General features: G+C 41.9%; 1 protein-coding gene across 1 annotated transcript in view; it reads right to left on the bottom strand.

Moving 5' to 3' along the window:
• Positions 1-11899, bottom strand: part of MYO5B (myosin VB) — a gene marked incomplete at its 5' end in the record, with an annotated part of 59881 nt that overhangs the window by 30017 nt on the left and 17965 nt on the right. The window contains 5 exons of the mRNA XM_009698577.1: positions 582-728; positions 1873-1992; positions 2806-2954; positions 4228-4312; positions 9175-9414. Of these exons, the coding sequence (XP_009696879.1) occupies positions 582-728; positions 1873-1992; positions 2806-2954; positions 4228-4312; positions 9175-9414 (741 nt within the window). The remainder of the gene's footprint in view (positions 1-581; positions 729-1872; positions 1993-2805; positions 2955-4227; positions 4313-9174; positions 9415-11899) is intronic.

Here is an 11899-nt window from a genome sequence, read left to right as displayed (position 1 = left end):
CGACCAACACCCCCAGGTCCTTTTCCACCGGGCAGCTTTCCACCCACTGGTCCCCAAGCCTGTAGCGTTGCATGGGGTTGTTGTGACCCAAGTGCAGGACCCGGCACTTGGCCTTGTTGAATCTCATACGGTTGGTCTCAGCCCATCGATCCAGCCTGGCCAGATCCCTCTGTAGAGCCTGCCTACTTTCACATTCCCCTTCCTTATTCTGACCTTTGTTAACAAAACTCAGTCTGCATTTCAAATTTCTCAAAAGAGCATGAAAAGGGATCAGTGCAGGCATAATAAAACACGGTAAAATCGATTCAGTATTTCATTGCTTCAAGATACTTAAGATACTGTCCTAGATCTGTTATAACCAGTTAATAAAAAAACCAAAACAAAACATCAAAAAAACCCAAATCAGTTCTCCTGTCCAATTGTTCTCAGCTGCCAAAAAAGTTTCTCTCCATTTCCCAGATGGATTTGCTGCCTCTTAACTTGAACTTGTCACTCTAAAACCCCAATTCCTACATTGTGTGTCCTCAGGCAACCAAGGAAAGCCAGTTACCAACATGAAATATTAGTATCAATGAAAAGACATCTCTTACAAGGGATTTCTTGCTCTCTTGCTCCTTTTTCTCCAGCTGGGTTTGCAGCTTCTTCCTTTCCTGCTCAAGCTCCCTCACTCGCTTCTGTAGCTTTAGGAAGAGGGTCATGTCCATGGCAGCTTTCTCCATCCCAACCTCCTGGAGAAGAACAGGAGAGTGGAAAAAAAAGAAAGATAAGACCTCGGTCAAGTTTTACAACCATGCACAGTACCAGATATGCCCTAACTGTACATCAGCACCGACCTCAGCCACAGTTGGTAACAAGAGCACCCCAAGAAAGCCATGGACTTTCAAAGACCAAATCCCCACTTTAAGCACCTATTTTCCATGTCAATAAACAGTTGACTCATTTTAATAAACCACTGAATGTTTAACAGCCCAATAGATAAGTAGGCTGATTGGGGTCACAGCTAAGAACATTAAAAATGCCCTATTGACTCCCTTATAGCCAAGTATTTATTAGTTCTTTTTTAACTGGCTTCACCTGGAGTATTTTATATTACAGCATGGCCAATATCGATTACTTTGACTTCAGCAAATGCTCTCAGAGCAGTTCAGAAATACCAAAGCAACATAACACAGCAGCCAGCAAAGGGAAGTGAGGGTTTCTGGAGACATGGTACGTGGGACACAAAATACGGTCCTGCCAGTGGGGTGACAGATCCTAGGAAGATCCACCATCCATGCATGCTCTCGAGTCATGGAAGTGGAGTTTAAAATGTGCCTATTCTAGCAAATGTGAGAAAAAAATCGTATTTCCCTTTTCCATGTGATTCTTGATAGCCAAGGAATAATTTATGCTGCTCTTTTCTGCATTACGAGACTGTCGATTACAGGGGCTGTCCTGGTCAGCAAAGCATCCGTGAAGATGCATTGGAATGAAAATGCTCGGAGCAAGGGGATAATGAACTCTGGTATCCTTGCGGAGAAGGATTGCTATACAGCCATTGCCATCGGTGCTAGGAATAACAGCATGTAACAACACTGACCGCTTTGATGAATTTTCATCGGTCTTTAAGCTGGTATGGCCAAAAGACAACACTGAATTACATTTAAAGCCCTATTTAAGTCTGACCCCACAAATGAGCAAGCATTTGCAACTGCACCGCAACCCTGCAATCCCTCTTACACAATTAACAAGTATTTCTTGTAGCATGAAATCAATTTAATCCCTCACATTTTGTAGTCCAACTTGCATTCCTATGTGCTCCAAGACCCAGGTCAATCATCCCTGCAGAGCAGAGCTCTCCTCCTCTCCCCAAGCCAGCTGGATTTACTGTACCTCCACTTGTTGTATTACATCCTCGGTGTCTCCTATCTCAGAGGTTGATATGGATGGATAATTGGAATCGGACTCCAAACTGCTCTGGTTGGATGGGTTTCTTCTGTGCCCTGGTGCTTGCTGCCAAGGAGCAATGCAGATACATAATACATTCAGTGTTCAAAGAAAGACCTCACGAAGCATTGTTTCTTAGAGCAAATATGTGTCTATATATTAAGGTTAGCTTTACAAAAGGCTTGACTGTCACCTTACAGTGAATTCCATTTTCTAGTTCTTATGCCCTACTATAACATGCATATTAACACAGGGGAAGAGTTTAAAATAAAATATGAAGAGATACAGAAGCTCACTTTAAAAGTTCTACATGAATTAAAGGCTTCTCATGACACCAGATGCCTCTGAAGTGTAAACATGCAAATCTGAGCTCAAGGTTTTGCTGTTCACAGCACCCTCCCTTTAAACACTCAACCTTCCACCTAATCCAGCGTCACTCTAATTATTATTTAATTTTCAACAGTTCTTCTAAAACTTTAGCAAAGCTGAATCCAAAAGCTTTGGCTTTGGAAATTCTGAAGTCATGTTGCTCGTTTTTTTGTTGTTTTGGTGGTTTTTTGGGGTTTTTTGTTTTGTTTTGTTTTTTTTTTTAACCCAACACCTACACACGAACATAACTGAAACAAAACGCAAAACAAGAAGCATGAACCAGCTTTTGCTGAGATTCACAGAGATCTCGAAGTACTTAACAGAGGAGCGTGAAAGATCAGGCTTCTTTTTCAAGGCACACATATGGTTCTGCTTCAGTGCAGAAGTTCAGTCTTAGAAACATCAAGCACAAACTGCACCATAATGTCAGTTTTATTCAGTGTTTTGGGGCTAAGCCACCAACATCAAGTCCAGGACACAACAGAACAGGGATAATTTCAGTTTCATTACCTTTATAATAGTCATTTCATCCCGCAAGTTGTCGTATCTCTGCTCCAGCCTGGAATACTCTTTTACCAGGTTCTGATAACGAGATCTCTCTTCTTCCAGCTCTTTCTTCATCTGGATATTTTCCTCAACCATGTTTTGTGCAAATTCATCTTTAAAATGAGGAAAAAAAAGTTACAACCTTCATCTCTGAAATGAACTTCTTGTAAATATGTGCAATAACAATGACTAATTACCAAAATGCTCTCTGCCAAGAACCTTCAAAATAGATATAAGCATCCTCTAATATTTAAAGACTATTATAATCCAGATCTGTCTCCTCACCATTTGGAACAGCTTAAGCTCTTCTGTTCGGAGAGCACAGTCCTCTGCCGTTTGAGTTAAAGAAAAATCCTCAGCACCTAGAAACCATCAGCTCTATTATGCTTACTTCAGCTGTGCCAGCTCCAGCTCCCATGGGCCAGCCATAAAACCACTTAAGAAAAGACCAGCGCAGTATGGAAACAGATTCGTGTTTAAGAAGCGCCTTTGGTACTCGCTGCATGTTAAAAACTCCCTTTTGGAAATAAATCTGGTCCCTGCTCTTTTTCAGAAACCAGCCATACAGCCCACATGTCCTTTTAAATGGGTGAACGCCAAACAAAACCCCTCCAACTTGCTTTCCCCAAGCTCCGATGCTCCAAAAGCATCCCATAAGAGATGAAGAAATATTTGCAGCAAGTTTCTTTTTAATATGTTATTTTCATTCCTTTATTTTGCATCGGGCTGAGAGCAAGAGGTACTTCACGAGTACCATGGAGCAGTGATAGATACATCCACAGAATGATGCATGATGCTCTTTGTAAATCCTGCAACAAAATCCATGCTGAAAAGGATGATAAAAAAATAAAAAAGCTCAATACACATGAGTGTTTCTTTCACGGCTTGGGATTTTTCCCAGATTGCTCTCCTCTATGTATGTCTCACCATCTAAATCTGCTTTAAAAAACACTCACAGACTCCTGTCACATCAGAGAAATCCTTTGTCACAGATAACAATATTGTTAACTGTGCTGTTCCTTGGATCCTTTATTCATCAACCTTGGGACACTGTTATTTTTTACCCTCCATTCCTAGTAGCCTCGCTGCCTCCCACATCACCCACAGTAAATGCTGCAACGTAACTGAACTAAAAAGCCCTTTGAGGTATTTGATTTTGTATTTCACCAGTTAAACCAGCTTCTGTCTTACCCTCTACCAGTAGGACAGCATGAACAGAACTACCTGCACAATAAAACAACGACAAAAACCACCAGGAGAGGGTTGTGGGAAGATGAGCACTTTTCAAGGTAGGAAAAGCCCACGGGAAAACCAAGTTTCAGGGAAGAACAGTTAAGCTCCTCATTTAGTGGAAGTATTACGAATGCTATAAACATTTTTTCTTACCTTCAGATTGACACAGGATCCTGTTGTTAAGCTCCTCTTTTTCCTGCTTCAGGAGAGCATTTTCTTCTTCCAAGTCAGATATGCGCTACGAAACAAGGCAAAGAATTACTGCTTGCTGCAGGTCAGAGCCTCTGCAGAGGGATTACATTTCACCTGGCTGGAGACAGGGAGCTTTGTTCGGGCTTTCTTTGCTCTCCAAAAGATCTAACCCCTTGCGCTTTGCCAGTTACCCTTCGTACACCAGGAACTGAAGCGTAGGAGAACTGCATGGCAACAACAGAGACTAATTTTTCTTTTCCTGAGTGCATTTCTCCCTTAAATTACTGTTTTCTGCAGAATCTTACAAAAAACTGAGCAGCTGGACTTGGCGACCATGATCTGAAACTCCTACAAGTGATCAGGTCGTCAAATCAGAGGTTGATTTCCAGATCTCAATGGGCTTCATCGCTCTCTTCAAGTCATAGCACTGACTGCTGTTGGGGAAAAAAAATATCTGCTGATCGTTTCAAGCAAAAGAGCACTTTAGTTAAGATGAACACAGTGAATTTAAGCACTGATACTAACTAGTTTAGCCTTTTTTAACTTCATGTTTATTACTTCATGTAATCAGATTATAGTCACTTAAATGCTTCAGACTACTGCAGAATCTCCAGTACAGGGATGCATGGTACGTACCAGGGCCTTTGGTAATACAACGGGAGCATATATAGCAATTAACACCAATTGCCTAGCAACAATTAATGAAAAGTGAAACTAAATCCTGGAAAATACTATTTCTTTTTAATTACCTCTTTATTAAAAATGAGGGGAAGCAAGGGCACTTGTCACAACTACAAGGTTGGACTGACGCTGACACCAACCGATCCTGTAATTTTGTTCATCCTCAGGAATTCTGATGCATTCAACAGTGTGATCTCAAAACACAAACCCATCACATTATCAAGCGAAATATGCTGCTATGGTTAAGCAGGATGATTCTGCTGCTGTCAGGTATGAGAACAAACTGACACATCACCCTAACGTAATGTCATTCCCTGTGCCTGCTCCATCGCATCCTCTAGCCACGGCTTAGAAAACAGCTACACGCAGCCGAAGAATCTCAAGATGCCAAAGCTGAACACCACTGTACACACCATAATAAAAGTTTTCAGTCCCCAAGAATAATAACTTTCCTGTCACCGCTAGATAAAATTTCTAGGCGGCCCAGCTGGCATACATTCCTAGCACAGACTTCAAGTCTTCCACACCAGCATGCTCAAATCAAACTATTTTCTCAAATACTGCATATGCCGGGTACATACTAATGGTGAGGATAAAAGCACGATGAATATTTTACTGTAAATCATGACTGAAGCAGTCATATCCCAAGCACAGAAACTGGAAGACCCCGGTATCCCTTGCTCTCTGAGCGGTTAATTTTGGTATCTGCATGAGACTATAATCTGCATCTCCATAGATATATAATAGGAAAGTTGGAGTCTGGAGATACAACTAGAAAGCAAAGAAAACACAATTTAAGGTATGCGGAGCTACTGGTGTTTTAAATGCTCTGAACTGAGCTGCGATTTTAATATTCTGTACCAAAACCAACTACATTTCTTCATTCGTACATCACTTCAAATAAATATCAGAGCAGACTTGCAGTCATTAGGTCAGCACTAGTGTCTTCAAGGTAGAAAGAATTTTTAAAACATTAGAGAAGAGCTACAAGAGTGACAGAAGGGAAGGAAAACCTGTGCTGTAATGGGAGAGTGAGGAACTCATCTTGTTTATCCCATCAGGGAAAAGACTAAAGGTAATGGAATTATTTTACTAGTGCTCTTGAACGGGTGTTGATAATGAACTCTTCCGCCCAGAGGACAAAGTTATGATGGTTGAAAAACAAAACTCGGCAAAAATTTGGAGGATTTTCAGCTGTGTTGGAGGGATATTTTAGAACTGAAAGACTTGGTAAAATCTGCCAACAATTATTCCCAGGTTTAAAATATTTCTAATTGAGATTGGGTATAGATTTTTTTTTAAGATGTGATTTTAAGTGATTGAACTTGTTTATCGCATTCGTGTTTCCACGTGAAACCGAAACATGCTGGAATTCAAAATTTGTGTTTACCAGAAACCCAGTCAGAATGAAAACAGTCCATTAAACACAGGTAAGGCAAGCGGAGCAGGTTACACAACGGCCAAGCAGCACAAACTCCATCTCTGGCACCTACACTGGTGCCTTTTGTACCTCTTGCTCATCTTTTATAGGAAACAGATCTTTGAAGGTGCTGCAAATACAACAGCATGTGCTTTGAAGGATATCTATGGAAGATGTTGAGCAGTGAGCGCTTGTGATGGCTTCAGCCTTTATTTAAGTGTTAGACTGGAACCACCTGCTCATGAGATCTGTTTTCCCTAATCAGGAAAAGATGATGGCAGTTAGGATTTTCCTTAATAAAATTCCTGGTCACGCTTTGAATCATCCTAGCTCACCAAGTGAGAAGATTAGGTGCTACCGCAAGCCCTAGGAAGAGCTGTTGATACTCACCCAGATCTGATGTTTTAAACTTTATCACAAAATGGAATAAGAAGAGCTATTCTAAAATTAAGGAGTTGGAGAGCAAAGCTGTAAGGAAGAGATTAAAGGACTTTTTTTTCAGTATCGAAGTCATAACTAATACGGATTTGCAAAAGCTGCAGCCCCAGTCGATAAAATTAAGGCTGTCATCTCAGTCTCACTCCAAAGTATCTCATGACTTTGGGTATCGTCCAGAGCAAACACATCCCACCACAACCACAGCCACGGTGTAATCTTGATATTGAAGGGGAAAAGTGTTTCTCGCCTGAATTCAGTTTCATGACACTCCTCACACTTTTGGTAGTTATTAGAACTACTCAAAAATCTCTATCAGATTTTTTCTTGGAAAGTGTTTTGGCTAAATGAATGTTTCCAAGAAGGAAACAGGTCTTTTCCGTCTTCTCACTGACAAGGAATCGAAGGGAACAATTGAAAGCTAATGTCAGAAATGGGAGCCTGCACTGCTCAGGAGAAATCATAGAATCATTATGGTTGGAAGAGATCTCAAAGATCATCAAGTCCAACCGTATACCCGATGCCACCATGCCCGCAACGCTATGTTTTAAAACTAAACCATTTATTGGCATGGTAAAGTACACAGTATTTGCTCTGCTGTAGGCACTTCTACAATACAGGAAAGCTTTTGCTTTGTTTTCACGCTTTTTGAAAGCATTTCTTTGGTCATTAAATCAACGTTTCTTCTGAGTGCTCACAGGGGATTTGCAACCAAGAACAAAGAGAAGCTCTTTTTCCCCAGCTGCATCACCTTCAAAATAAAGCAACCTTTAAGGCTCTAAAAGCCTGTGCTGCAGCCAGTTAATGAACCCAGCCCTGTGCCAAAAAAGGATCTTCTAATTTGGTGCTGGAGAAAGGAAAATCATTGATTTCATATGTCCCTATGTGGGGGCAATACATGTGCAAAGAGCGGAGTAACTGCTTTTCTGACAGCTCTTGGTCCAGCCAAGAGACAAGACGTGTACAGGCTGAATGCTCCTTTGAGAAGCACATCCAAAAATGCAACAGCTCTTGGTCCAGCCAAGAGACAAGACATGTACAGGCTGAATGCCCCTTTGAGAAGCACATCCAAAAATGTGTTTTAGCTGTACTAGTTGTTCAGATTGAGTTATCCCAACCACACCTTCTCACCCAAACCCACCATCTGAGGGCTGACCACAAAAAGAGGTTGGCCAGGGCAAGGGCTGCTGAGGGAAGTGCCCTAGAAGAGCCCCATCTGGGCAGTCCTCCACCATAATAAAAATACAGCTAATCCTCGACCTTTTTTGCTTTTTTTTTAAATCCTCAAAAGTGACTCATCTTCAGGTTGTCACACAAAAAGCACTATTCTAGAGCAACAGCTGCAAATCAGCTTTTTCTATGCAAGTATTGAGTAGAAAGGTCCTATGTTCTTTCCAACAGCAGAATCGAAGAAACCACTTCAATTCCTGGTGCAGAAGAAGAAAGATCATGGGTTCAACCTGCACAAGCATTCGCAGCAGGAAACTAAACCCATACCTTAATGTCTTAGGTTACAAGAATGAGCCTGAAGGTTATTCAGAACAAACCTGACCAGCAAAGAAGTTCAGAGTAAAAGGTACATTTTTATTATCTGCAAAAAACCTCTACACTCTGAAGTCTCTTCCTCTTTCTTGTACAATGGTGGCAGCATTGGACCACCTCCACCTCAAGAGGTCCAGAAAGCACAGGAGTTTGCATGGAGGAGGCCAAAAAAAAAAATTAAAATGTTTAGTCTACAGCATAGCTCCAAACCCTATAAAGGCTCGGAACAACAAGTCTAGCTGGTGTTGGAGCAGAGCCTCTGCTTGGGAGGGACAAGGTGGTCCCCAACATAGGCCATACTTGGCATATACCTACAACACCAGCCACCACGACCAGCTGCAACGGCCATGGACTGCACGGCAGAAACCGAGTCCTCACGACCCATACCAGGCTGGGCTAAGGAAAGGCATCTTCCTAATATTTACAGCACCTATGACAGCCTTCTCCAATATTTTGCATTACATGCCACGAGGAATCACTGTATATACACGAAGTCCTGGCATATCCATGGTTATTAAGCCCCTTTATTTCCAGACAGGTCTGGGTTTGGGGAGTTTCTTTGTGGTTGGCAGTGCAAAAAGGCATCAAGACGGGGCATCCTCCTGACATGAGGCAGTTGCTGCTCCCGCAGGGACGTCCACCTGCCCTTGCTGCCCCATGACGCGGTTAAAAGGCAAATTCTAGGGGCACTCAGTGACAAAAAGAAAAAAAAAATCCTCATTTAAAGAAGAGAAATTCTTTCCCCTTCAGACTTACAAAGAGCGAGCTTTCACCAGTATGACCACCTGCAGGAGCCCTACACAACACGAGACGTGACAAATAGACGGTACCTTTCTCAGTAGGTCTTTCTCCTTAACGTAGCTGTCTTCCACCACCTTCCTCTCACCATGAGCTTTCTCAAGCTCCAGCCGGAGGTGCTCCATCTCTTCTTGCAAGCTGACAAGCTGGTTGTCGTCACCCCGGTGGCTCTGCTGATATTGCACCAGCTCCTTCTTCAGCTTTTCCACCTCAGACGAGTGGGTTGACGTGAGCATAGTGAGCTGCTCGTTCAAAAGTTTGTATTCCTTGTTCTGCAGCCAACATCCCAAAAAAGAAGAAAATAAGACCATAAGCGCGATCAATGCACGCACTGATGAGGCACTACAAAAGAAACCATTAAAAATCCTTGAGCATGGTGGGTAACAAACTTCCGATAACAAACATTTCCATGCGTATGCTAAGAAAGCTCACAAAGCTAAAAACAACTTCAAAACTGTGACAAAAGCTCAATAATATTTTGGTACCAATTATACAAGCATTTATTAAATTGATGTTACACTTGAAGCAAAGACAAACAACGCTTGGTAGCCCTGGCAACCAAATCACAAAACTACACTTTTGTTACAGCTTCCAAACAATGTTGCCTAATGCAATTGGTTTGCAATTTATTTTTTTTTTGTCTGTAATATTGGGTTTGCAGTTGATCCTTTTATTCCTGACTCCTATGCCCGCAGGAACCTGGGGTGACAATGCACTGTACCATAATTGCAGCCTTGAGCACAAAGAGCTCCCTAAACCCCAGCTTTAAGTCACATGCCAGCTCAATCGTCTTTTTATCTGCTCAGATATTCTCTTTTAAAGCACTTAGCAACGATTTGCTCCCAAGTTTTGAGACCTGAAAATTCAGCAGCCTCATTTGATTTTTGTGGTTCAAACCAAAGTCAATGGGAACCATATTGTGACTAGTAAAACATCATCATTGCTAGCCAGCCCCAGAAACGACAATGAATTCACAACAGACCAAGAGCTTCAGTAAAGAGCTTACCACGTAGCTTTGCTAACTTTAGGTACATAATTATGAGAGCAAAAGAACAGTTTGGAAATTTAAAATGTAGTCTGGTTTACACAGTTTCCTTTTTGAAAGCTTTCAATAGAGCTTTAAAGATCTGGGCTCGTCTCACTCACTGCACAACAGATCCGAAAGGCTTTCCTTTCTTAAATGGGACCTTGGTGGATATTTCACTCACGTATCAGAAATATCAGTTTTGGCCTTTCTTGGTCTTGCTGGAAAACATTTGGCAAGAGATCGTTGTCCAGACTAGATGAGTGTCCTGGTAATCTGCAATTTAGCCTTTTGCTGTTTCTCAGAGCTTTAGTCAGCAGCAGCGTTACACCAGCTCATGAGAAACGGCTCCTTCCATCCAGAAGTTTTTAGTTGACGTGGAGGCTAAGATAAGCTTGAGGTGAAGAAGCCAGAAGACGAAAGTCTTAAAAGATACAAATACATCATTTTTAAAAGTCAAAGGACTAGGGAAGTCCTGATATACAGTTTTTGACTGGTCAGGGTAAGCAGTAAAGGTGCAAAGTCACAGATCCTGCAACGCAACTTCTTCCTCTAAGATGCTCACCAGAGTCAAGCAAGCAAGAACAAATTTCAACGCAAAAAAGTATAAACTATCCCTGTGATAGAGTCAAAGGCTCCCATTAGCTCCTGTATAACAGAATTAGTTTTCAAAGAACTTTATAGCCTTGTAAAGAAAAAAACCACCCATGAAAGCAGAGAATTTTCTCTTCTAGGTCTAACACAGGTTCTTTCAGACCAGACAGGCCCCTGGACGAACACACAATGAGTTGGTGGATACCGAAATCCCCACCCGTACTTCGGATTAGTCTCTTAAATTCCCAATGTAGCTCGTAGGATCGTTTCTTCTACCATCGCTCCGATCATCCTTTCGGCCTCTCTGTAGGTCACCTCCCAAAGCACCCCTCTCCCGCTGCAGTCTCAGCGCTCCGAACCAAGATTAAGACACATCTCCAATGGAAAACCAAGTAAACAAGGGACATGAACATCTTTTCCTTTGCTCCCTTATAATTAATTAGTAGCGAAGATCAAAACTGAGTGTTCAATGTGGTATTAAGGAATGAACATTTCCACATCTCCAACGAGATCCATTCGGAGAGAAAAGCTTTGCAGAGAATGACAATAATCACTTCGGTTCACAAACCTCTGCTGCTTCCCCCCGTTGTTCTCCAACACACAACGTTTCATGGCTTTGTGTCCCAAGGTTTATGTATCCGATTTTACATACCGGCCAACTGAGACTGCAATCCAGGAACAAGATAAATGCACAGCAATGCTTTTCCTTGTTATTAGCTATTAGAGACATGAGAGAGCATTCACTGTCTCGCACCGAAATGGCTGGTCCCAGTGCAACTGGAGATTGCTCAACAGACCCTGTTAAACTTGAACTTACTTTATTTTAAATCATTATCCAGCCCAGCAGAGCTGTGACAGTCCCGGTTTCAAGCCAGGCTCTGTGAAGTTTATTTTGCTACCAATGGCAGAGATAACAACTTCATCATTACCGTCATACAAACTGGTTTTACTCACAATAAATGCTCACCGAGATACTGCCGCTTGGAGAGACAGCGTAGGGAGCTCACTCTGAGTTTAAATATGGGCTGCACGAACACGTAACACTAAATTAGGTAACAGCCTTAAAAGTGTCTCAGGCAGCTACAACGTACACATTTAAAAAAGACTCACTTAACTGAAAGAGAGAAAAAAGAAAAGAG

The sequence above is a fragment of the Cariama cristata genome, unplaced genomic scaffold (assembly GCF_000690535.1).
Source record: "Cariama cristata isolate BGI_N322 unplaced genomic scaffold, ASM69053v1 scaffold8444, whole genome shotgun sequence".
NCBI lineage: Eukaryota > Metazoa > Chordata > Aves > Cariamiformes > Cariamidae > Cariama > Cariama cristata.
This window is presented reverse-complemented; position numbering and strand designations above follow the sequence as displayed.